The sequence below is a fragment of the Oryzias latipes genome, chromosome 16 (genome assembly GCF_053564925.1).
Source record: "Oryzias latipes strain Hd-rR chromosome 16, Olatipes_Hd-rR_3.1".
NCBI classification, from domain to species: domain Eukaryota; kingdom Metazoa; phylum Chordata; class Actinopteri; order Beloniformes; family Adrianichthyidae; genus Oryzias; species Oryzias latipes.
This window is the reverse complement of record NC_136252.1, coordinates 31,079,307-31,106,215: the sequence shown is the minus strand read 5'-3', so window position 1 is coordinate 31,106,215 and position 26,909 is coordinate 31,079,307. Positions and strand designations below refer to the sequence as shown.

The following is a 26,909-nucleotide window of genomic DNA, read 5'->3' as shown; positions in this document are numbered from 1 at the left end:
CTTGTGGTCTACTGACTTTATTTAATAATTTTACAACAATGAACAATAATCAATCTCTCCCACATTGTTAAGGAAATAAACTTGTTAAGACGAGCTCATTTTTCTCCATTTGTTACCAAAATGACAGAATTGTTTCGGCCGACGTGATCTCCGACAGTCCTATAAATGATTATGGAAATGGACGTTGTGGAGGAAGTGCATGCTGGGAATCTTTGGAGGGGTGGGCAGATCTGAAGCTGGAGGTGCAGGAGTGCTTCCATCCACTAGCGCACAAAGAAAGCAGCAAAGGAGTGAAAGTCCAGACAAGTGCATAGTGATCTGGTCCCACAGGTCTCCAGGAATGAAAAGAACGATGGTGGGGGGGGTTCCATGTCTGTTTGAGAGGTGACACCGTGTCTGCCAACAGGCACATGTTGGTAACTAAGACCATTAAAATGTCTCCAGCACTCTTGGGATTCAGATTTTCCTTCTGAAAAAGCCGGGTTAGTGTGTTCTACTGACACCTGGTGGTTAAAAGCGGAAAGGCGGTTTGCAGAGGCGTCTCAGCGCTTGCCCAGGCTCCAGAGCGGGTCCAGAGAGCTGAGAGGGTCATCACCGTCACTGCCTCGAACCCCATGGAGACCCTGACCCTCTGCTGGCTGCAGGAAGCTCTGCTTGGTGACCCGCTGCTTCCCTTTCCCTCCCCCTTCCAGGGAGAAAGCCTCCGGAGTCAGAGAGGCCAGGAGCTCCAGGGATGAAGAAGCTGCAGCAGTGGAGGCTGGAGGTGGGCTGACGCTGGGCGGGGCTTCCGGGACAGGCTGGTGATTGGGTGGAGTAGGAGGAGAGAGACTGTCCAGTCCGTTAGGTGGTGGGGGAGATTGGGTCGGCGATGTGAGAGGCGGGCTCAGGGAGGAGGGCAGCTGGCAGTCTGTGGGGGGGCAGGGATCCTGCAGCAGCTGGATGTCACCCGTCGAGTCCAGGCCTGGAAGCATCGCCCCCATCGCCCCGGCCTCCGCCGTGGGGTCTGTGCTGGGGGGCCGGATGCTGAGCTTTGCGATGGTGGCCTGGATGGAGCTGATGGGCATGTCGCCGCCGAGGACGAGGTCGAGCTGAGACTCTTGTCTGGAGTAAGGCTGCAGAGATGAACAAGCGTCAGTACACAGATGGAAAACAGAACAGTTGTGATCCAACAGCAATAAATATTTTAAACATTGCTAGCAGTTGTCTTAATCATCTTTATGCCATTTCTAGCTAACATCTGAAAACCTGTGTCGTTTTCGAGGCCATGGTTTCTGCGAAGCTGCAGTAGTTCATCGAAAATTTGCCGACTGTCAGAGCAGAGAACCATTACTGATTACCGTCAACCATTACTGGAAGCTCTCCGTTTGCACTCTGCTAGCTTACAGCCCCTCACACCTCCAAGCTTTAGCTATCATACAACAAGGGTGAGGAACATTGGAGCAATCCAGCCGTACAGTTTGAACCAGATGCCAACTCAGACGAGGAAAACAAAGACGTTCAGCCTAAGTGATGCACCTTTTAGAAGTTGCAATTAATTTGCTGTCATTTCCTGTATTTTGATGCACTTTTTATTTATTAGCTGCAAATTAACAAATTATTTTTGTAATCAATAATGCACTGGCCTAAAAGCGCTTATCGTATCCATCTATCCATCCATTCTTCAATCTTTCCTATCTATGTATCTTTCTATCGTATCTATCCCATCCATCCATCCAGTCTCACAGGGACACATTGGGACACAATACCTGCTCAGACCAGAACCAACAGAAATCCTTTGGAGTAAATGTGAGCATAAACAGCAGTCAGAATCATCAGTCAGAGAGACTCGACTTCAGCAAAGTGATCAACAACAGGAACAGTTAGCTATTGAAACTACTCCTTCAAGTTCCATTTGATAATAAGCAGTAAAGGCAACTTTAGTACCAAGACACAAATAAAGACAATAATAACACAGACATTGTGTTACTCTTTCTACTAAAGGGATGTAATAAAGACCCAACTATAACAGAATGAGTTTCTCTGCTGAGATGATGCAGCATCAGACGTGGAATTTGGATTGTTTAGTTTAAATTAACTGATTTCTGTAATTTAATTGTTTTTAAATAAATGATCAAACTAAAAGCCTAAACATTAGTTTGTTAAAGTGTGACGGATATTTAATAAACAGGACAGAAATGTCTTAACAAGCAGGACATATAATACTTTGAACATCTCAAACGGTTACTGCAGTTATTCTAAATTAGCTGCAGATGACATTTAATGCTTCAAATTCAGAAAATGAAGGTTTTAGTGAAGACCGATGAGGACGAAATCACACGAAGACTAAATGACCTTTAAACTTAGGCTAAAAACCGGACCGTTATTGTTTTGAAGGACGTGTCTTTAAGGAGAACAGGAGTTGTGGAAGAAAAGTCAAACCTTTGCGGCTGCAGGGTTGGTGTTCTTGCTGTACGAGGCAGCAGTGATGCCATGACGCTGGAGAACCTGCTCAGCGTGCTTCAACACGGCCTCATAGCAGAACTTCAGATGAAGCTAGGGGAGAAAATCAACTATTTTCAAAATGCAGCATCTTCATCTCCATCACGGCTCTCAGCTCTATTGCGGCAGATTTATGCCTCGGTTCATGGACCTTCATAGTCCCACCTTCTCCTGAAGCATGTTCTTCCTCTGTTGTCTCATCTTCTTCACCAAAACTGGAAGGTCTGGGATTCCTTTTCCTGACTCCAGTTCCTGCAGAGCTGCATACAGGAGGCTAAAGACGCCGGTGCGCCCGACGCCAGAGCTGAAGCAGGAAGTGTGCGGGTTAATGAACATCACGGCTACTGAGGGGCTTAAAAGGCTGCAGGCTTCATTCATGACTATCTAAACAAACTGACTGTAGAAGACATGTGACCCACTGGTCTCATATACAGACAATAAAGCTCTAGAGCTGTTACTCGTGTCCAAATACTCAGATAAATGCAGCTGTTTCCGGAAAAATTGAGTATAAATATTTGTGATATTTCAAAATCTAGTAGTAAAAAATACAGATCAGGCAAAGTAATTATTGCTTTAAAATGCAGACGAACTTCAACTAAACCAGCCGAATGTGCTGCTGTCACAGGAAGTACACAAAAATCTTCAAAATAAAGTCTTGATGAAGCATCTCCTTTTCAAAGTAAAAGTATTAAGTGGGAAAAAAAAAAAGATCAGACTGAAAAAAGTTATATTTAAAGTTTTTTGAAGTTGTCATGAATAAGAAAGTAAGAATATTAACAAAAATCTCATCAATTATGTGACGACATGACTGTCTGATAGCACAGAGAAGAAGCCGTACTTGATCTCCTGTTCTAGAAAAAGGAATAAAAGATGATTCAAAGCATGTTTAGATTGTCATACACCCAGTAAAAGACGTAGCAACCAGATAAACAGAATATCTTACATAACAAGAATTGTGGATCTTGATTTGTGAAATAAATTGCCACCTAAGCATTTATCCACAGCTCTTCATAGTTCTTTTCCTCCTTTGCAGCCTTCTGTAAAGTGGAGAGACACAAATGCTCTCACCTGCAGTGCACAACAACAGGGGTGTGTAGGGGCCTCTGGTGCAGGTAATGTCCATGAACTTCCTGGATGAAGCGCAGCAGGTTCCCTTTGCTGTCAGGAAGACCCCTGTTGAGAGGAAGTGACATCAGATCAGAACCTGCACATCTGTCCTGAAAGGGACGGGGGGATGGATAAGAAACATTTACAACTCCGGCCACGAAGTAAACTGGAGATGCACGACAGTGCGCTTCAGGCTTTGGTCGCGGAACTGCAGGCTGATCATGCGCTCCACGTGGGTGGGCGTGGTCTTCTGTGTGGTTAGGCTGAGAGTGATTGGTCCTTGGGAGAGCTGCTGACCTCGCTCCGTTGGGAAGTAACGGAGAACTTTCCCCTGAGACATTAATGGTCACATCAAACACAAACCAAAGACAAAAAAAGATGGATAATATCCTCAAAAGAGTGAAATGAAAGCCTCTCAGTGGGCGTACCTTCTCCAGCTCCTGCTCGGAAACAAGCATGACTATCAGAGACACTTTCTGCTCGTACACCATCAGCCAGAAGTCGGCCGCCGTGCCGGAGAGCGGAGCCTGCGTGGCAATAAGGCGTGGACAATACGGTGACAGGTCCTCTACGTAGCTGGCGTTTATGTAGTCGTCTTTGCCCGACTGCAGCACAACCCGATTGAAGTCGTAAGGCATGACGTCCTGGTGGCGGTTCTTCATGGTGTAGCAGCGAGCGATGGCGATGGAGAGCTGACGGGCGTCCCTCTCCTGCTGGTCCTGGAGCTCCTTCCAGCGGGCGTCGAGCACCGACAGGCCCCCTTCGCTCTCTGAGGGCTGCTCCAGGAACTCCACCTGAGCCCTGTAACGTTCCAGTTCGTGGTGAAGGTACGCGACCCGCTCGGGGGCTTGGTATGGATCCCCTTGAATGAGGAGAACCCCCTGAGAGCTTTTCTTCCGGCGCTCCCCATCCTGGGGGTCAGCTTTGGTGGGTTGTAGGACGTTGGTGGCGGCCTTGGTTCCCCCACTTTGGCTTTCTGGGCTTGAAGAGAGGAGATCATCTGTGCTGGAGTTCTGCCGCAGAAACGACGACGTAGATGGAGAGGCAGCAGAGGGGGAGGGGAGAGTGGGAGGAGCTATGTTTCCAGGAGTGGGAGTGAGCGTGGGCCTCTGTTGAGGAACCAGACAAAGAGAGGACGGACCTGGAGACGGAGAAGGGGACGGGGAGGGCGAAGGAGAAGGGGGTATGGGGTTGGTCGGCTGCACTGCTGGGGAGGGCTGAATGAGGTGCTGGGGGGCAGGAGGAGCATGCTGGCCTAAGACAGGGGGCTGTTGTGGAGACACTGGAGGTAGATTAGTCCCTGCTGGATACATGGCTGAAGGCTGGGTCATAGAGTGGGGAGCCTGAGGAATGGGGGCCTGGGGTGTTAGTGGAGGCCCCCCCGGGTAGCTTACCCTCCCAGAGTGAGTGGGATGCGACTGAGGTTGGCTATGCATCTGCATGGGCTGCTGAGGCATGTTTGGCTGACCGGGCATGGGATGGTGCTGGGGGGGTATTGGACTCTGCTGCATTTGGGGCATCGGCCCCCTTGGGAGGTTAATCTGGGGGCCAGCCCCCATATGAGGCTGGGGGTGCAGGTTGGGGTGGATGGGATGGCCAGAGGGGGGCATAAAGCTCTGTGTTGCTGGAGGCATCTGTACTCTGGGTCCACCAGGGATCTGCATCTGGGGGTGTGGCAGCATCTGCTGGGGGTTGGGGGGCATCTGCATCTGCTGCTGTGGCAGCATCTGCTGATGGGGGAGTCCAGGGGGCATCTGCTGGCCTAGGTGGGGAAGATATGGCTGAGGTATGGACGGGGCCGGCTGGGAAGTGGTGGGGGTCGCTGAGTGGGTTGCCTGGGGGGGTATCTGTACCTGAGGGGGCCTCTGCAGGGATCCTGACATCAAATGGGGGGGCTGCTGGGGGACATAGCCTTGTGGAGCCTGATAACTTTGGGGGATTTGGGGTTGAGGCTGAAAGCCATTTTGCTGATGATGGCCTGGGAAAGTCTGCTGGTACTGAGGGGGAACGCCGGCCTGAGGGGGCATGTATCCATGCGGGTAGTTCTGTTGGGCCTGGGGGTGATAGGGGGCCGGGACAGGCTGGTATCCCTGCGGGGGCTCTTGCCTTGTGGGTTGGGGGAATTGCTGCAGATGTTTTTGCTGCTGTGCCTGGGATGCCGACACCTGGGCTGGGCCCTGCATGGGAAGGCCTTGTTGATGCATCAAGTGGGGGTATGCCCCCATCTGTGGGTAGCTTCCTGAGGCTGCAGGTGGGACAGGGTGTCGTGGTGTGGGGGTGTAATTCGGGATATGGGGCTGACCGCTGTCCACTGTAGTGTTTGCAGGCCGGACTGGAACAGGAGCGACGAGGCCCGTTTGAGTAGCTCGAGGAGGCGGGGGCCGATAACCAGGCACTACTGTCTGGGCGGGCATTTGGGGAAACCTCTGCTGGGTCATCTGAGGGAAAGGCCCTTGTGGTCCCAGCCCCCCTGAAGTAGGAAACTGTGCAATCCGAGCCAGCACTTCTGGAGGCGGCAGGTTAGCAGGGAAGTGAGGGTGACCTGCAGCTGAAGCACCTGGCCAAGGCAAGGATGAGCTGCCGCCGAGTTTCTCAGCAGGAGGCATGAAGGCTTCAGGACCTAGCAGGTGACCTCTTGCATTGGGGATGGAGGGAATGTCACAAGGGAGGCTTTGGAGGTCCTCTGGAAGGTCCCCACCCAAAGCCAAGATGGCAGCATTAATCTGCGCCAACTCTGGATCCTCCATACTAGAGGAGGCGGAGTCAACATCAGACCCTCTGGGCTTTAAAGAAGGCTTTGCTGCTGTAGGACGTGCAGGAGCTTTCTTCTGAATCTCTCTGTAAAGAAGAAAACATATTTTTCATATAGTGTATGTAAATATCCAACGTAATTAAAAGAAAAGAAAAAAAAAAGACTTCAATTTTCGTACTTTTCCAAGATGGGCCTTCTTTCCTCTGCTCTGGTCTGACACAGGGTCTTTGCCTTCTCTAACAGGCGAGACGCTTTGGCTTCCAGGTCATCGTAGAACTCCTTTCCCTCCTGTGACTTCTTCATGAGGTCTTCATAGGCTTCATACGAGCCCACCAGGCCCTGGACAGTGCTGTTCCACTGCTGCTCCGTCTGGCTCAGTCGCTTACGAACTGACGCATACTGAACGTTTGCCTCAGTCAGAGCCTTCAGGATGTTCTCCTGCGCTGCAAGGTTCTGGTCGATGTACACCTTCACCTGCTCGTACTTCTTCAGCTGCTCCTCAAATATGCGCTGCAAGGACACCGGTTTAGACCTCCGCACCGTCTACCTGCTTACAACAGTTTTCTAAGCACAAATAATAAAAGTGTGAGAGGAAATACCTTCATGTCGCCTCTTTCTGTGGTGACCAGCGTTGAGGTGATGTCGTCCTGCTGGATGAGGTCCCGGAGCTGCTTTTCCAAAGAGTTCCTCTGCTCCCTCATCTCCTGAACTTTCCCCAGGATCCGCTTCATCGTCTGCAGCCCTGCCACCTCCTCTGCATTCACATGTGCATCATTCATGTTAAACAAAAAATCTGCAGAATGAACGTCATCCGTTTATTTTCGGTCAAACTGCACTTGTGTTTGTTGCTTTCTGGTTGTGGAGTTCTAGTTTGCAAAGACAAAATTGTGGCTTTGTGGGTTTGAAACAAACCTGTCTTCACTTAGAAAATGCTCAATTTAATTACAAATTTTTTCCAAGAAATTTTTGATAAAAGCCTGTGACAAACTGGCAACCTGTCTGGGGTGTGCCCTGCTTATGTTCAATAGTAGCTAGGATAGGCCCCAGCAACCCTTTGACCCCTAAAGGGATTCAGCAAGCGTATGGATGAACGGATTTTTTTTAACAATTTTTTGGCTTTTAGAATAGCAATTAGGAGAAAAAGAAAAACGCATTTAATTTTTACTAGAAACAAATTGAATCAGAAATCTAATGAATTGTGTACTTGTACATCGAATGTTAGGCCAACACTTCTGGCTTTCGAAAATTAACAATAAAATTAACTTTGATACTTTTTTGGACTAAAAGAAAAGAACATTTCCAATGTTATAAGGTAAACTACAACCAAATCCTGACCTTCACTGAGCTGTGGCCGTGGCAGAGCCTCTCTCAGGCTGTCCAGTGGACCTCCGAGCAGGCGCAGGTTGCTGATGTGCAGGTTCATGGCCCGGTGAAGCTCTGTGTTGGTAAAGCTGGCCTTCTCGTGGGCCTCCATGTACTTTTCCAGGTCCCTCTGGATCTCTGCCAGAGCCTGGCCTTGTGCTGCTGGGTGTATGTCGCCTGCAGCGGGGCCTCCAGCCTCCTTGAGAGCTTGCTCTCCGGTCTCATCTGCCTCCAGGACATCTTTGATTTCCCTCAGTGATGATTCCACGTCAGTGAAGACGCCTGAGAGCACTGGGAAGACACGGATTAGATTGAAAGTCAAAATAGTTTAATCAAATGTGAGCATTAAAAAAAAAAGTAAACATTTCTAATTGATAAGACAGCATCATAGGTCATAATTCTGAGGAAAAAACATTGTCTTGAACTCGTGTTTATTCTGTTCACTGTGGCAGATGGTTTGTACTGACCCTGCATGGACTGAATGAGACTCTTAACGGTGTCTGGTCGAACGCTGAGGGCTGCACATTTCTCCATCAGGACCGGAGGGATGTGGCTGTACATCTCCAGGTTATCCACAGAATCTGGCTCCAGTCCGAGAGAGTCCATGAACTGCCTACAGAGGGCGGAGCGACCGCTCATCTCATTCCCAGTAAAAAGTGACTTAAACAATCCAAATATCAACAAGGTGCACTAAAAGAATATTATCTCAACATCATATCTCCTATAGAAATTAAGACTAAGTAAATTAAATTAAGATAAATTAAATTTATATCTAAATTAAGATTTCTCTTTTCAAATTGGGATGGACCGCCGTTTGAAAAAGCTCTCAGTTGTGACGCAGCAGCAGAAAGGGGTGAAGTCTCCCTGCTCCGCTTCATTCTGATGCATCCACTTGCAGACAAATAGATCCATTAATGTCTTATTTTTCCTCGTCTGAGCTGGAATCTGTATGTCAAACTGTTTGGCTGGATAGCTCTGATATTGCTCGCCGCTAATGTTAGCTTGTGGCTACGAGGGGCTGTAAGCTAGCGGGAGAGGAAGTAAACAACTGAATGACGGGATATTAACGTAGGGTTACTTCTGCGCCAACAGTCCCGCCCACAACTCAGAGGCAAATTCCTAATGAACTCCTGCCGCTCTGCAGAACACATGTCCTAAAAAATGACAGAGGCTTGTTGATTTAGGCTAGAAGCGGCAAAGACCACTGGGAAGGATTTTACAGTACTTAATAAATACAGTTGGAGTAGGACTTTAACTAGAAACAACAAATTTCAGTAGTAACTCACTCTAGGGTTTCATTCTTGCCGTCAATCTTGGCTATGATGTCTCTCAGCAGCTTTGCTTTCTCCTCACTGAAATGAAAAGCACAGACACGGTGAAACTTTCCTAACACAGAGACACAGACACAGAGACTCTTGAAGTGTTAGTTCCTCTGAGGGACCACACCTGTACAGCGACGAGGCTTCGTGTGCAGCCATGGGCACCAGTTTGGCAAACAGGTCCGGCCCAGTGACGCTGGGATCCGTGGGGTTTACAGGCAGAGCCTTCACCAGAGGAGCGCCTGGAAGAGCAAAAAGGCGTTTGTGTGGACGAGAACTGAATATCATGAATGCACGTTTACAGTAGCAAAGTCACTTCCTGTTACCTTTGACTGATGCCAGCGTCTCCAGCGAGGGAACCGTCTCATGATAAATGAAGTCGTTGTCCTTTTTGGCAGAATTATACCTTTAAATGGTTCAGATGGAAAACAAAATCATTTTTTTAACACTCAAAGTAAAGATTCAAACACAAAAATGCAGTCACTCATAGACTCAATGCTCACTTTCCGCCAATGACATCCATGGTAAATCTCAAGGCTTCCTGCACACCGTCAGGCTGACCCTGAAGGGATCAAGGCGGAAAGAGAAATGAATAAATAAAGCTTTAAAAGAAAGAAATAAAACACTGAAAGTTGCAAAGAATACGAAAAAAAGCTACCTTAGCTAGCTTGATAGCTTCCCCCAGTTTGTCCAAGGAGCTCTGCAGGTAAGCCAACTGCAACAACAGAAGACTTTAGTTCAACAACGCTGTGACAAACTTTATTATCCATTTTCAAAGTGACGTAAAACCAACATATTACTGCAAGTAAAGGTACACATATTTGAAAGAAAAAAACATGACTTCCCATCTTCCCAAGAGCAGAAATGCATCATTTGATCCTTCTCTTAGGCTAACTCGCTATTGACAAGTGCAAAAACAAACTTTTTTTCCATTAAACAAGACATTTTTCCTGTTTGCAAGTTCTTTGCAAATATGTATTTTATCTGCATTTTCTCCATTTCTTCCACCATCTTTGCACTCACTACCCTGCTAAAGATAGTTCTCTGTTGTGGATGTTTACCCTATATGAATAGTATTTTTATAGATTTGTGTTTTACATTTGAATTCTGCTTTCTGTGGACAAATGTTTTTGTTAAATGACAACTTCTCATGCCAGAGAACAAAACAAAACCCTATAAACTTAAAAAAGTTTCACGATGATAATAATAGCATCAACTCTTTTATTCTGTGTCAAGTTTAATGTTCAAACCAAAAGCAGAATTTAATACAAGAAAGACTATGACTGAGCTTAGATGTAAACAAAAGAGGAGCTGCCATTAAAAACCCAGACACAAACAGGGTCATTGTTCCTCTCATTTTCATTTTCTATCATCAACAGCAGCTGTTTGTCTAAAAGCTGCCCAACAGGCAGCAGAGAGCAGCTTTCACACAGTTGAACTGAAGTAATGTATAACATTTAAAAACACAAACAAGGATTTTAAACGCATCAGTAAACACGGGGATGCAACAGAAGCTGATCAAGAATGTTTTAAAGATGCTCTTTTACTAAATGACTACTGTTCAGTACAAGCATTTAATGGGCTGTTTGCTGAGAAATAGCTTCAAATGTATATTTAGGCTTGTAGATGCAACAGACAGAAGCCAGCCTGACTTTGCAAGGGTTTCTACATGTTTTGGATGTTCGCTTTATGTTCGTGAAAGATCCTTAACAGGTTTAAAAACTTGAAAAATTCCATCTGAATGTCCCACTCGTGCTTTAAAGGACCTACATCATGCCACTATTAAGGCTTTCAGGGTAAGCTATAGCCATATATACAGAAATATATTACCCATGGCACATTAAAAATAAATATTTGTTTTTTTTGCAACTCATTTTCCTATCCATAAGTAAGACGACTGGATCCCTGAGGCTCCGCCTTTCGCTCCGTGTGGGTACCGCCCATTTCATGACGTCAACCTAGAGCCGGCCACCACATCGTGCCTTTCACCCATGAAAACAAGCAACATCCAAACTTTTGCAAAGATGGACGTGCATAGTGTGAATATAAAATGAAAGTGTTTTTGCTTAACACCGCTAGCTCTGCAGAGAAAGTGTGTGTGTGTGTTAGCCTGGGGGCGGGGCTGGCAGCGCAGACTCTCACTGGAAGGGGCTGCTCTCACTTATCTACGTCACAAAGGGAGAACCCACTCGTTTTCATGCTTGGGAGGGGTTGGTGCTCAGAGCACAGGGTTTTAGAAGGGTTTGGGTCCAAATCCGGGCCTCGGGGGCCGTCCTGCTGCTGGTTTTGCAGAAATCCTGCATTATATGCTGCTGATTGGGTGTGTTTAGCCAGTAAGGAGATTCAATGGAAGGTTGATTGGAAAACATGAAGGATACCCCTGTTTTAGAGGAATACTCAAAATACAGCTTTGGGGGTTCATAGTGAGTAATAGCCATTATAATAAACCTAAAAGGTCAACAAGTCAATTATGCATGATATAGGTCCTTTAAAATGCCTCACTAAAGACCTTTTCGGGGCCCAAGAAAGAAGCGAAAGGTTTGAGAACAAAAGGAGCAATATAAGCTTGTCCTTTTCCGAATAAATATGATGTACATTTGAATTGACTATTTTTATATATATATATATATTATATTTAAGCTTCCTCACCACACGGACCCCACAGCGAATCATCTTCCAGCATCCTCTTCTCTGACATCAGCTCTTATCATGTCCTCTTTAACTCTACTCATAAATTTCACATCCATACTTCCTCTAAGCCTCCGGTCTGCAATCGGCTCACTCTGCTCCCCGGCGTTTACCTCCAAAACATTGAGCACGAGCTTTAAAATGTCCTCTGATTCTATCCATCTTCATCCCCCATCACTGTGTTATAGTATAGCATGATTTCATTACACCATATAACCAGCAGCAGCAGATTAAGAAAGCAAAACATTGAAAGGTGAAATGCATCAGTACAAAGCCATTGAAGAGTTGCTGGTTGTTTTTCTCTCGTCAACAACAGTCTATTCTTACCCGTTCTCCAAATTTCTGCTGTTCCTCTGCCTGTTTTCCCATGTGAAGCTGTGAAGAAACAAAACCAAAACAAAGCATTGGTTTTCATTAGTTACAATTTAAGTACCAAAGTATCAAAAGCATGTTTACAACACGGCTCATTTCCATAAGACACGCACATGTGCAATAGCAGCAAAGTAGTATATTTTCATCTGAACCAGCTTCTTCCAGTCTTTCTGGATCTTTCCCAGCATGGACGCCGTCTCGGAGTTCTCCAGAGCCCTGCAGGCTTCTTTGTAGTAATCCACCACCTGCAGCAGCACCACAACACACTCAGTTCATCAACGGTTAGAATGTCCTCAAATATGCACAACATTCAATAGTAAAACCATCAAACCTGAGCGCTAATTCGGGCAACCAGAAAACTTTTCCTGTTGTCCAACATGGACTTCTCCAGAAGACACTCCTGAGCCTGGCCCTGAGGAACAGACACACCTGGGTGACACGCATTATTCCTGTGCGTTTCTGTGAGTGCGGATGTGTGAAACCCACCAGCATGAGATTGATGTTGAGGTTCAGAATCTGGTGGCTCATGTCCACGCTGAAGTTGTGGCTGAAATGGTCTCTGAGGTAGGTGAAGGCCCCCGCTGAGCACTGAAAGTGCGTGCAGGACACTTTCATTCCCTGGAACCGGAGAGCAGAGTCAGACGGGATGTGTGCAAACACGCATTACAAATACTGTGCTTGTGAGTGTGCGGCGTACCTCCTCAGAGACCCTGTTGTCCATGGCGCCCAGCATGGAGTGCAGAGCCCCTGAAGGGAGTCACTGTTTTAGTGACTTGATGTTCACATCGGCATGAAAACTCTACAGACTGGAATCTGCCTTTTTTTTCTGATTCTGTCTGTTTTCTCTACAGCTGAGTAAATGTTGGCAGAATGATCATTTCCAGAAAAAATAATGGCTTACCGGTAATTTAAAAAAATATCTTTTTTTGCATATATTACAGAAACATTTTAAATTGTTCCTGAGCAATATTTTCTATTCAAATTTTCTGTTTTGGTGAATTTTTTTGATCAAAATGAAAAGAAAAGTAAATTATTTTCTCAAAATTTGAAGAAGCGTGAGATGGAAAAAATGTGAACAAGTATTATATATTAAACTTAAAAGATATAACAATATATAAAGTAAATAAGAATGAGAATAGAGTACAGCACAACCATCAGAAGGTATACACATTTCAAGTGTCGAATTAATTTGAAACATTTTTGAATTAAGTAACATTTAATACCAATATTTCATGACAGGCTCAAATTGCTGTCATTGACTTTGCTCACCTAGATTGTACAGGATGCATGCCTGCTCATAGCTGATGTCATCATGGGTCACGTTTTTTCCAGAGAAAATTTCTGTCCTGAACAAGACGGAAATATGCATCAAGTTAAAAGAAGCAGGAGGTGTTCACAGTGAGGGGAATTCTTTCCTGACAGCAAAGAAACACTTTAAGTGTTTCGCACCAAGTTCAAAATCCCTGAATAATTAGAGCTCCTTACAGTTTATGAAGAAAAGGGATTATTTTCTGTTTGCTAACCAAATGATTATCTCGGACTCTCACACTCAGGCTGTGGATGCAAAGGTAACGTCTGGTCAAGAGTTTTTTTCTTAGCACGCCACAACATGTAGACCAAACAATCAAAGAGGTAAAAGTCAGAAGAAAACTGCTTCACTGTCTAAAACTGCAGAACCGAAACATAGAAGTTGTTTAAAAAAGTGCCTGATTGAACAGTTATCTGAACTTACTGTAACAAAAATAAAAGAGAAGCATTTTAAGAAGAAAGTCTTGCCGCTGTCAATGTATCTAAAGAAGGTCTCTGCAACCTGTGGCGCCAGAACCACATGTGACTCTTTCACCCCTTCTTTTGTGGATCTATGGTTGATAAAAGTTTATCATATGTTTTCAATTAATTTGGAAATAAACTTTTTTGTTGGACTATATGGCACATCTAACGAAACAAAACAGTCAAACTTCATTCTACTCATTTACAAACAGGTGAAGCACAGAACGTAATACTCCATCAGGCAAATGACTACAGTACCCACAATCCTCCAACAATCCATCAAGCGGTGCAGCTTAGTAGTTTACCAAAGTCGAACATTTATGACCAATTTTTATGCAACGTGGAACAGAAAATCAATTTGAGTCAAATAAGCACAACTCATGCATAAAATGCACTGCATTTTAAGGTGGACTGTCTATAAACGAATAACCTATAGGGTTTAAGTGTGCCATATGGTTCAAAAATATGGTCAGTTCACTTATTTAGCTCTGAATTTCTTACTAAGATGCACCAAAAATGATCAAATAAACTGTATGTATATTTTTTCTTAATCACTGCTGCCTTTACTACTACATTAGCTCCGTTGAGTACCGTATACCATATGGTACAGGGTGTCTTTATTTTGAGTGGAAGTCATGTGAATCTAAGTCTAAAGCTATACTATAAAAAATAAAAAATAAAAAAATAAAAAAACAATCTTTACGTTTATGTTTTCTATGTGAAAGAAGCTATAGTTTATTGATATTTATCATTTAATAAACTATAGGTTCTTTGGAAATCAGCGTTGAATTTTTCTATAGGGTGAAGACTTCGTGGCCAATTGACCCAAATGGTTCTTTAAGTGTTGAAGGTTGCAGGCCCCTCATCTAATATATCAACCATAATTAGTTCTGAACAAATTTGCTGAAAAAAAGAAACAGAAACACGAACATAGAAAACTATCAGACAAAATGATAATAATTCCCCAATATTCAGAAATGTGTTTTGAACTTTCCAACACAAATCCCCTCTGAATAAATGGATTTCAGTTATTTGTTTGTATCTTAATGACGTTTTTAAGTGGGACATTTCTAACTCTCTTTGCCAAACCAACAGCATGTCATCAGAGCACAACCTGATTCTTTGTTTTATCTTTCTGTTGCTATGTGAAATACTGTCAAAACCATTTCCAGGAACTCGTTTGAGGCTCGGGTTTTACCGTGGCAGACAAACCACACGCTTTGTATGTTATTACCATGAGATGGGTACCGCTGCCTCCTGGCCTGCTCCCATGGGAACTCTGCTCTGCAGGTAATGCAGCTGTCCAAAGTACTTCCTCAGGGTGCTGCAGCCCTCGAAGTCCCTAGTCACATTTACTGCACTCTGCAGAAAGACACATTTTCATCTCAGGCTGTGTTCACTTCAAAAGTTTTAGATGTTCTTTCAATATTTAAGTGTTTTGAATTTAAACTAATTGTTATTTTAATTAAAAATACATCAAATAAAGGTAAAAGGATTAAATTGGATGTCGTCTCTAAGCAAGACATAATGTGGAAATAATTAGCTGTGGATTGTGACTCAAATCCTGTTAACAAAACCGCTTTTATTAATAAACTTTTACCATTTGAAGTTATAACTAGGTAATCAAACCCAAAAAATTAATCTAAAAAAGAGAAACAAACTGAAGTCAATAAAGAAAAACAGTCAGTCCAAAGCTTCTTTTTCAAAGAGGCAACTTTGCTTCAGTGGATCCGAAAAAAGAGGAAAAAATGTGAAAAGTCATAGCAGTCGTCGTTCACCTTTGAGGCTGAAGATATGCTGTTAGATATCTGCCCTCAAATGATTCAGAAGAAAATCAAACCAACACTTGAGTATAATGAGCTTTCCTCCATTTCCTTAGAAAGTCAGAACTTCTAAACAGAAGCCATCACTTTAAAACAGAGTAAAAAAAAGAAATACTAATACATTCATCTTCCTCCGTTTGTCCCTTTTGGGGTCACGGGGCTGCTGGAGCCTAACCCGACCACTTATGGGGACACCCTGGACAGGTCGCCAGTCTGGCACAGAGTCACACACCCATGCACACTCACATTCAGACCTATGGACAATTTGGAGTGACCATTAACCTATGACACATGTTTTTGGACAGGGGGAAGAAGCCGGAGTCCCCCGAGAAAACCCAGACATGCACGGGGAGAACATGCAAACTCCACACAGAAAAGGACCCCCATTGATGTTCTGTTTTCAGGCAAGAACAGGCAAGAGCGCTAACCACTGCGCCACCGTGCAGCCCAATTACTTCTGGTGTATTACAAATACAAGTTAAATAATTTGGTATTACGACATTTAATGACCTCGTAAAACCTTGACCATGAAAACTGTCACCAGCAACAGATGATGTGATGTCACAGAGTCAAATTTACAAGTTGTTTGCATTTTTTTTGTCTCGAAAACAACAAAAACTTCTCAAACATCTAAATTGTTGCTAGAAGGTTTTTTTTAGGCATATTATTTATTAGATGCATAATTAGTTGATTAATAATAATTAACTTTCTAAGTTCATAACTGTGCTTTTTACTGAAGGCTTTAGATTGGTTTTGTTTATATAAAAACGTAGGAATTATTTAAATGTACTGTTTCTTACTAGCTGTGTTCTCATGAATAACAATGGAGATTATGTTTATTCCCAAAATCTTTTCAAATCACAGAAAAGTCTCGTGATGCACCCACCTGTCGCAGAGTCTCTAGTTTCTTCATCTGTTCATTGTAGTTGTCTGGATTTTCTCCATAATTTTTCAAGATGAACTGGTACAAAGACAGAAAACAAGTGAATTAGCTGACTGACATGAACGGGACAAACACTTTTATATTTTGGACACTAGGATCAACTTAGTAAACCAACTTGATTTGCTTAATCTGATTAAATACATTTGTTTAACATATATTCAAATAAGTCAAAATATACAAATAAATATTGATATATTTGAAGATACCATCTTCAATCAAGCAACTTCATTTTAAGTTGCAGAAAATGGCTTTATTACATCACACAGACACATTAAAAAAATGAAACAAAACAACATTTTGTCAATGTAATTACTCATAATAACTTGTAATTTTTGCAGTAATAGGTTATGCACAGCACAGGTCACATCATATTAGATTAATTAAATTAAAAGATTATCAATTTAAGTCAAGAAGTTTTTGATTTGTTGCTTGGAAAGGAAGTGAGAAGAAGTGAACTTATATAACCCCACCCTTTTGTGCTTTTATAATGCATTTGTTTACATAGTTCACATAATCTGGTCCTTTAACAGGTTTAACTTTAGCAGGTTTACAATTAATGACAGCAGCCCCTAACTATTTTAGTTCTAGTCTTCCAGAAATCTTAAACAAGAAGCTTTAAAACATTAAATATCCAGATCAAATGTTTTGTTCTTGTGTTTAAGTTCTATAGTTTTGAACTCCTTAAATTTATTCTCAAACATTTTTTCCAAACCCTCTAATAAGTCATTTACTCATAATGACTTAAGTTGACATTAAAGTGTGTATTGTCAAACCCCTTTTTAATGTATAGTTAAAGTGTAAGTATGTTTTGTAACCACTCGCACATGTTGCTTTTTATATCCTTTGAAGGCAAATGTATCTTTTTTACATAATTATTATATATTTTCATTTCATTCCAACCTTTGACCTTTTCTTTAGATGGCTGTGGCACACGTATGATTTATCTCTTAAATATACATCTACTCCTTTCAATTTACCCCTTTTTTTAAATTTAATATATTCTAAAATTATTTATAATGTACTTTTTCGAGTTCACAAGCAGAAGTGTGTTTAAAAGGCCGCAGTCTAATCTTGAAAAGTGATCCCAGCTAAAGACGTCGCTCACTCAGGTGCACAAGACAATGAGTCACTGTTTGTTTTTTTAATTAATTTAATCAGAGGGATAGAACGACAATCGTTATTTTTGCTATTTGTCATTATCGATGGCACAACTGTGAATATTTTTGATCAAAAACTCGTAAAAAACTTTAGAAGGTCTGGCAACCCTGAAGCTAGCTAATGTTAGCAAACAAAAGGCGGTGGTCTGTTGGTTACAGGACCTTCAGCTAGCTCAACAGACACCCGTTCTGGAAGATTCTCTCGTCCTGATAAACAGTAACAACTCCATTGAGGCGGTGTGGCTAACGCTAGCTTCTTGGCTGGTTTATCTAGTCGTCCATAATCCCACTTTAGTTGACTTTCGACCTCAGCACTGTTGCTCCACTCCCCACCCAGCTCACCTGCCTGACGGACGGGCTGAACTGGAACTCCCCAGCCTCTTTTAGATCCAGCCAGATCATCGGCATTCGGGGGACCGCTTCCATGGCGGCCAGCTTTAGGGGCCGCTATCAGGATTTGATTTAAAAGCAAAGGGGGAGGTTTCCTTTTTCTGTAGACGCCACTTATCCCGAAGATCGATTTCCTCCAAACAACTGTGTCATGTATCCATTTACACTTCAACCGGAAGCTGTGAGGGCACGTGACGAAGGCCCAAGAACGCGTCGCAGTGGTTTCTGGGAAATGTAGTAATTTGCGCAAAAAGGTCGTGATCACAATTTTTTATCTATGGTGGTTGTGATTGTTTTTGAATAACTTTATTTGTATTGTGAACAGTCAAAAAACACTTTTGCAATAAAAAGATCTTTTTAATGAAAAAAATAAAACTAACTAAAATCCTGGGAGGGTCAATATTAGCACTCAAATCACTATAACCTTTGATATCAGGACTACTTATTCACTTGCACCTACACTTGATTATTTTTTTTAAGTTGGTTTCATTACTGAACAAAAACTCAAATGTGTGACATCTTTTTTGCAATGCCAAAAACAAAAAAGACAACATTTCAAACATCAGACCTTTTATTAATAATATTAATAAAAATGAAATAATAATACTTATTGTTATGTTTATTTTTGTTGTTAGTTCTAACAAATCAGTTTGTTTTATTTATTTTAAATAAATATTGTTTACACTAAAAAAACAAGTGTTTTTACATCACAAATGCATGTCGAATGTTTTTCTCTCTGTTTGTTTCTATGTGTGTTTTTATCTTTATTTGTAATTGTAACTGCTATCTGAAACAGAAAGGGTGCTCATTAGAAAGGGATCAGGGCTATATTGGGTGCAATGGGTGAAATGGGATTTTTGTTTTTCTCACTCCCTTTAAAATGTCCAAAATGAAATATTATCGTATCGTATCTTAACATAGCATATCGTAGCATATCATATAATGTTTTACTCTGACTACAAAACTATCTTAAGTACGGTAAATAGTTTTACAAAGACTTCATTAAACATAGAAATTGTATCATCTGATGAAGGAAAACACATGAACCCCACCCAAGAAAAACAAAATGATTTTATTTTTTTTCTGCGTGGTTGATCTGTTTTACCACTTCCCTGTCTGCAGATGTCACCGGTGCGGCAGCTGCTATTGGATTTATACCAGAAAGGATGAATCCATTCTCACAGTGTGGATAAGGCTGTCACGGGTTTGTAATCTTCAGAGTAATCCATAATAGGATGAGTATAAAAGGTTCATCTGCGACTATAAAATAGCTTTTGTCATTTGTTATTGTTTTGATTGTATTTTCTTCATGCCGTAGTCAGCGTGACAGAAGAGCAGAGTGTTGAAGAAAATATGTTGCCTACTTCTTTAAAAGGGATTAAACAAAAATGTTTGAACAGGGAACAGAGAAGACGAAGCCTACAGTGGTCTCCAAGAACCTCTCTACATTGTCTGTTTTATTGTAATGTGAATGCGGTGGGATTAAGTTTTTTTAAAATATGAGATTACCATGAGACCTGAACTCAAATCTTAAGTACCGGTAAATGTATTTATTTTTTATGCTTTACGATGTGTGAAAATAAAAATAAAACTGTAAAAAACTGTTTTGCCTCTACAGAAAAAGAACAATATATATAAGATTGAGTGTAGTAAGTCTGAGAATATAAATTACACATATTTATACATCATCTTTTAAATGAAGGCTTTATTTGTTTGGGAGAGCATCAGCTCTTTGTGGTGATTAGCAATACAAAAGTCTTTGTATTTACATTTCTCACTGTCTTTTTTCTAGAGGTACAGTTGGGCTATATTCTATTATAAAAACATGTTTTTATCCTACAGAACACATAATTCTGCAGGTGTAACATTTACAAGATGCTGTAATTTTCATGTATTATAAAACAACAGCCATGGGCATCTGTGTTTTTTAGCAGTTTCATCACTTACATTTGGACATTTTGATTGGCCGTTAATCAAGAAAACCCACAATTGTTGCCGTGTTGTCACATAAAGCTCATTCTGTGTCTGAAAGTTAGTAATTTACATTTCTATTACCTGGGAATGTGAAAAGTGGTTGATTAGCCTTCATGCCTACAGCGATGCATGACGCTAAGGTGCTCGCGTAACCCTTGTGCTATCTTAGATGACCCCACCCTTGCATTGACGTGTTCTCCCTACCATGACAAAGGTGGATAAAGGTGGAAAGATTTCATGTAATCCATGGACACCAGTGAAGATCACAAATCATTGAATAAAAAAGGTTCAGAGTTCTGTCTAGTGGGTCTAGATGACCCAACTCCCAATGTTAAAGTGCCTAGGATAGCACAAGGGTTACAAGAGATTTGGGGAAAGAAATTCAGTCTTCATCAATGTCTGCCCTTCAGATCAGACCTGTTTTCAAACAAAAACAAAAAAATCTGATTTTCTTTTGCTACATCAAGTGAAACTGGAACTTAAACAACTGCATTAAGTAACTTTACACACATACAGCATGCAAAAGGACGAAAAAAAAAACCCTCTTCGTGTTTTCATGTTTCCAATCTGCATCTAAACTACAATCTTGGTAAGGCCTCTTCCTTCAGGAAGCCTGTCAGAGCGGAGGTTTTGTACAAACAAACCCAGCTTTTTTTGAAGAAAATATTAGAACTATTACAAGTGCAAAGTTAAATCAATACTGATAAAGAGAGAACCATTTTTGAATGAAAAACTGGTTTAGAAGAAATATACACTGAACGGGAAATTACACATCTGCTGTGTGTTTGTGTATTTTTGGCAGTTTAGTTCACAGAATGTTTTACCCGTTGTCTAGAATGTATTGAGTAAGTCTAAAGCTGCACTGTTTTTTTTTGTTTTTTTTTTATCCCTGCTGTACTGTTTTTGTATGCACCACCTTCTCTCCTGCATGCCCACAGACATCTGTTCTCATCGGATCCTGTTCTTTGTTCTGTTTTGAGTTCTGTCCTTTTCTTCGCCACTGTGAGGCGGTCTACCAACAACAGCAAAGAGCTGATGAGGATGATCGCAGAGCACCGGCAGGCTCAGGCGGCCTCAGAGATGTGGCCAATCTCCCACTGAGGTCACGGACGGACGTCCTCTGCCGCAGCTGCTAGCATTGCTTTCCAGGCTGATGATACTGCTTAAGTGAAGGGTAGGAAGATGGGGTCGAGTGTGGGAGTAAAAAGATATAGCGGGAGAAATAAATGAAGTCAGTTGAGCGGAAAAACTGGAAAGAGCTAAGTCCATGAGTGAGATGGGAAGTTAGGATGGATGAGGATAAGACAACAGGAGGCAAGATAACCAGGGGAAGAAGATGAGGTGTGAAATTTCCAGTTAATAAGGGAAGAGCAGACAAGTCTGGAAAGGAGGAGATGGTGGGTCAAAAAAAGGCAGAGACAAGGTAAATGAGGTCATCTGCATTTCTGTAAACATGTTTTTTTTGTGCAATGTTATTAAAAAGATTAGAATCCAAGTAAGGCAAAAGGAAAAAATAGAGAAAATCATTGACCAACAGATGATGTCAAGAGATAAAGATGAAAAGAGATAAATACTTTTTTATAAATCCTTTTTTTGGAAGGGAAAAATAAGAGGTAAATCAAGATTTTTCAAAATAAAAGAGGGACGAGGGGGAGAAGATAACGCTAAACAACAGTCACAACAACAAACTGCAGAAAACAATGTGAGAATACACCATGCATGCACTGCTCTATTCATTAGTGAATTAGTTTCTACTGAAGTTATCATGGACTGTTTTCTTGCAAACAGTTTTTCCATTCAACATTTGTTTAAGCATCATCTTTGTTAAAAAAAAAAAAAAGAAGAATTAATCTTCCTCATAAAGAGAGGGACATGCCAAGCAGGGGATTAGATTCACCTAAAATAAAACAGCTTTTGAAAGAAAACATTAAAAGGCCCACATGCTGTTAAGGCTTTACATAACCCAGGAGGGAGGGAGGAAGGGGGGCCTCAGGTGGATTGTGGGAAGTTTTAGTCATCATTAGATAATTTCGACTGTTCAATAGATTTAGTCAGCGAGCCATAATTGAGAAAGAAGGGCTTCCATCTTAAGATTAACAAACTAGGCAATAATGGATGTTTATATGACAGAAAAACACCACTGCTATAAATTTTAATATAAAAATGAAAATACCAAGATATACAGATATTTTTTAAGTATGAAAGACTCCACCTGGCATCTCAGAGTGTTTGTCCACCTATTTGACTATAAACATTTGTATTTTGATTTTACCTGCTGAAATTTGTTAATGTCTTAATATTAAAATCCTCAAAAAATCTGGTCATTATTTGGATTAAACCATCTTTGTGGGGGCAGATGTCAGACATAATGCATGGAGGTAGAAAAAAAAAGTGTCAAAATCCACCGTTTTCAGTCATTCCTAAATTTATTTTAAAAGGAAAATTTATTTTAACAGATGAACATCATCACATCAAACTCAGCTGCCAGAATTATCTCTCAAACACCTTCCATCCAACACATCACACCTGTTCTGCAGCAGCTCCATTGGCTGCCAATCACACACCCAATTACACACCAAATACTTCTCCTGACTTTAAATCCATCCACAACTTTGCCCCCTCATATCAATTAGATCTTGTTCATGTCGCCACAGCCACCCGGACCCTCAGATCCTCCTCCTCCCTTCATCTGGATGCCCCCACTACCCGCCTTGTCACTATGGGGAGCCGAGCTATCAGCTGCTCTGCCCCCAGGCTCTGGAACTCACTACCTCCTGACCTCAGAAACATTGGCTCTCTCCCACAATTCACCAAGAAACTAAAAACTCCAATTTGCCTATTTCCCTCCATAACTTGTTATTCCTGGCCTATTTTTAAATGTTTATTGATGTAAATTTAATTGCTTTATTCTTATTTTCACTTTTATGTACGGCGACCTTGGGTTCCTAGAAAGGCACCTAACAAATACAATTTTTTATTATTATTATCATTATTATTATTATTATTATTATTATTATTATTATTATTATTATTATTATTATCATCAGTTCAAATTTGGCAGGAACAGTTTTCTGTGGGAAAATGAGATTAAAATGTAAGAAACTGATAACAAATTCCAGAGGAATTTCCTAAGGAAGCATGAATAAAACAAAGTTTGGAACATGACAAATTTTCACTGCTTGACTTTGAAAATTATTCAAATGATCATTTATCATCTTGGCTAGTATATATTTTTTCTAATAATGTGCTAAAATAACCCTACCCGCCAATTTTAACTGCACCCCCCTTAGTACACACACCCCTCCCCCCTCAATATATACATCCCAACATAAACACACACACATGCACACACACATCCTCTCAAACACACGCACACGCATTTTGCAAGGAAGGTGGGAACTAGGACCATCTGTCCCATACCCCTTCCCTGGTGGGGGGTACGGGGCCCTTGGCAACGGCGGCCGTGTCCCTTGGGTGCCGGTTTCCTGGGCCCGGCGGTGCTCTCTCCATGCGGGGAGGGGGTTCACATTACACCTGAGCCGGGGGTGTTTGTGTCCCTGGGGGGTGGGTTCGGGTACTTGCCCCTGAGCGCTGTGCCCCGCCAAATTTCCAACTGTGGCCGAGCCTGGTCGGGCCATGTTTACAACACCCCTTGTGGGCCCCCTTTTTCCCCGGGGCGCTCCTCTCCTGGGCGGGGGCGGCTGGCCCCTGCCTTGCTCCTCCCTGGACCAACCGTGGGCCGGGTGGGTGGCTGCCTGGAGTGCGGAGCGGGTCTCCCTTGGGGGGTCCTGGCTCGTACCTGGGGTTGGGGCGGGGGGATGCCCAGAACTCCTGGGTGGTGATGGGGTGCTCGTCTGGGGCTGTGGGTGCCCTTCTCGGGTGGGGCCCTGTGTTGGGCTCTTCCGGCGCGGCAGGGGGGCTGCTCTCCTGGTTGGGCTGGGGCGGCGCTCTCTTTCCCCCCGTGCCTCCCTGCTCTCTGGCTCTGGGGGCCTCGCGGCGGTCCAAAAGCTTTATCAAGCTTTTGGCTGGAAAAGACAGAATTCACATTCGCAAAGGGTTTTTACGCTAGGCAGCAGTGGATGTAGTTTGTTTTTCTCAGACAGACACCCAGTTGTTAAAGTGTTTTCTGTCATTTTTAGGGTTCTTTTTAAATCAATGAATATTTGAAGAAGCTGAAAGAACAGTGTGTTGAGGAGATCTTTGTAAAACTTTCACATTTTGTTTCCCATTCTTTCTCTCTGTTTTCATATCTCTGTTCACACATCTATAATTATGTGAATGCACAGATGGTGGTGTCTACCGCTGAACATTAAGCTAAATATTACACAGCCAGCAGAAAGTCAAAGTTGTAGCATTTATAAGATATAAGCTAAGCTTTAACTGCAGTACTGTGGCATGTTTAAGATTCCTAAAAATAACGCATATCCATAAGACCTTTCCAACAATGTCTCACATGAGGCCTTAAAGATCTCATTTTAAACTCATTAACTCTGTTCATTGACTGAAACTTGGAAATATTGTTGCCATGAATGGGTTTTTTGTAATATGTTGAAGAAAGATCTAAGATTGATCAAAATCCTGAAAAATTTTGGAGAAAAATAATTAAAAAAAGCAGGGAGCCTTTGATGTTTCAAAGTTAAAGCTTCTAAAGAAGATCTATAAGTTTTTTAAATATTTTAAAAACAGTGCTTAAATATTGTGTATGCAAATACTAATCTGTATAAACTGAATCCTTTTTGCCGTTTTTAATATCCATACTTAGATTTCAGATATATAATGTATGCTTGAAAATGAAAGGTTATGGTGCGGTAGTACTGCAAGATGATTGTTTTGACTTTGTGTTTTATTTTATTTGACACAGAAGATCAATTATGTTCTGAGGCCACTTTCTCCTAAAAGAGTGTGTGCAGTCAGTCAGTGCAAAAAACAACTTAGATATTTTCTTGTGTGAATTATTAGTCTTGATTGCATCCAATAATTTTTTTTGCTGTTATTTTATTAGTTGCTTTGTCTATAATATTTTTCTATACTAAAGAATGTCATGTTTATTTCTTTTTTATAACAAAGTAGTTGCTTTTTAACTATCTAATCATTTACGATTTTCATTAAATGGCTTGATGTTGAAGCTCAACATCCTCGTTTGGAATCCAAATTATAAATAATAAAAAAGGGACAAAAAACGAGTTACTCAGAAAATATGAGATTCAATGAATTAACTGATGCATAGAGTTTGTATGAGGTTTAACTGGTTTTGTCACCAAAAACCTCTCTAAAAATCTGCCAAGAAAGATGGTTGTATTTTAACTTTCGTGCTGACAAAAAAAACACATTTATTAATACATCAGTCACTCTAGATAGAAGAATTTTTCTGCGCCTTTTTGTAACATTCTGCATCTACTTTGTTGGAAGCCTCTAAGTTGCCGCTAACAACAGCAGCCAACTGTTTCCTCATGCAAGTAAAAGGGAGCTGAGGCGGCTGAGCTGTTGGGGGGGGCGGTGGTAAAGACAGAGCCCTCCGGGCATCAGCTCATCATCAGCAGAGCAAGGCAACAACAAAAGACGCTTCTCTGAATACTGACTTTGGTTTGTGAAACTCAGCAGGACCGCCTGATATTTCACTCTTTTGGAAAATAAATGAATAAATAAGAAAACAACAGAGAATTCCTTTAAACCAGATAATACTGTAGTTCTGCATGCTGCATATTCATTAACTGACGTTTTCGGTTTCTGATAAGCTCTCCATTTATTTATAAAATGTGGTGTGATAGTCTGAAATCCTATTAATACTGTTAAATGGGCCGGCTCTTTTACAATACAAACTCAGTGAATAAAGCTTTTTACTGAGCTGTTTCTACTCTACAGTTGAGATGCAGTCTTCACAAATCTGTGCTGGCAGGAAGCCCATTAAAAAATCAAACATGCATCTAACAGTGAGGAAGACCCACTCACAACACGGGACTTGTTCTGAATCTTGTTGGATGCATAGTACAAATTATTTAACCCCATTTTCATTTGGTTCTGCAACATTTCTAGTTTGAATCAGATTTTGATTACAATCGATGCAGCCTAAGTGGGCTACCCAAGAGTGAGGCAGCTCAACTGTGATAAGATCTCTTCCTGTTTATGCTACCATTTACTGTGAATGAGAACTGGACGGACTGACCCCTCCCCCTGGCGTGCCAAACAGGAAGTAACCACTGGCTTTAAGAAGCCAAAATCCCATAGACTTCTAAAGAAAAATAAATATTTATTACTTTGTTATTATGTTTCTCAGAATAACCCTTCTTGATTTTCTACATTTTTTTACATCTTGATAATCCAAACTTTCTAATGATATTTTTCTGTTATTCGAGTGATAAATTGGCCAATCAAATGCCTCAATAAAAGCATGTAAAAGTACATTTTTGTCATGGTGCCTCTGTCAGCTCTCCTCCCCCTCCCCTCTCTGCTTGGCTCCTGATTCATTTCAGCTGGGTCCACTCACCTCATCAACCACCAGACCTTCATAAGGAGATCCAGTACCAGCATTCATCGACAGTTCGTTGCCCGTGATGGTGCCTAGTCTGGTCTCATGTTATTTCTAGTCCATGTGTTCATGCTCTCGACTAATATTGTTTATGCCTCGCCTTCAGGACTTTCATACCACGAGTGGACACCTGAGCCTCCTGTTTACCAGAGCCGAAGAACCTCACGGAACTCCAAGAACCTTTCAAGCCACGCGCGGAGCCAACTCAGACCTCCAGCCACGCCACGAGCCATAGCAACCTCCAGCAA

General features: G+C 42.0%; 1 protein-coding gene and 1 long non-coding RNA gene across 2 annotated transcripts; one reads left to right on the top strand and one right to left on the bottom strand.

The window, feature by feature from the left end:
- Position 1: 1 nt before the first annotated feature.
- On the bottom strand, positions 2-18,344 carry ptpn23a (protein tyrosine phosphatase, non-receptor type 23, a). Its single transcript, XM_023964260.2, has 24 exons — positions 18,114-18,344; positions 16,558-16,632; positions 15,083-15,210; positions 13,348-13,424; positions 12,776-12,825; positions 12,565-12,696; positions 12,410-12,490; positions 12,192-12,323; positions 12,034-12,081; positions 9,677-9,733; positions 9,522-9,580; positions 9,345-9,424; positions 9,146-9,260; positions 8,986-9,051; positions 8,167-8,312; positions 7,673-7,990; positions 6,937-7,091; positions 6,516-6,847; positions 4,014-6,423; positions 3,732-3,916; positions 3,547-3,651; positions 2,644-2,782; positions 2,419-2,532; positions 2-1,112 (listed from the first exon to the last, which is right to left on the bottom strand). The coding sequence occupies exons 1-24, from the start codon at positions 18,195-18,197 to the stop codon at positions 543-545; spliced, it is 5,658 nt and encodes a 1,885-aa protein (XP_023820028.1). The 5' UTR covers positions 18,198-18,344; the 3' UTR covers positions 2-542.
- A 3,079-nt stretch (positions 18,345-21,423) lies between these two features.
- On the top strand, positions 21,424-26,909 carry LOC144984376 (uncharacterized). Its single transcript, XR_013648003.1, has 3 exons — positions 21,424-21,558; positions 26,606-26,689; positions 26,768-26,909. It is a non-coding gene; the product is annotated as an uncharacterized LOC144984376 (long non-coding RNA).

Bases quoted from the DNA above. Each gene is read 5' to 3' on its own strand.
- ptpn23a (XM_023964260.2), bottom strand. From the start codon at position 18,197: ATGGAAGCGGTCCCCCGAATGCCGATGATCTGGCTGGATCTAAAAGAG. The intron at 13,425-15,082 runs GTAATAACATAC...CGTCTTGTTCAG, and splicing joins GCAGCGGTACCCATCTCATG to GACAGAAATTTTCTCTGGAA. The intron at 7,092-7,672 runs GTCAGGATTTGG...ATGTGAATGCAG, and splicing joins ACGGCCACAGCTCAGTGAAG to AGGAGGTGGCAGGGCTGCAG.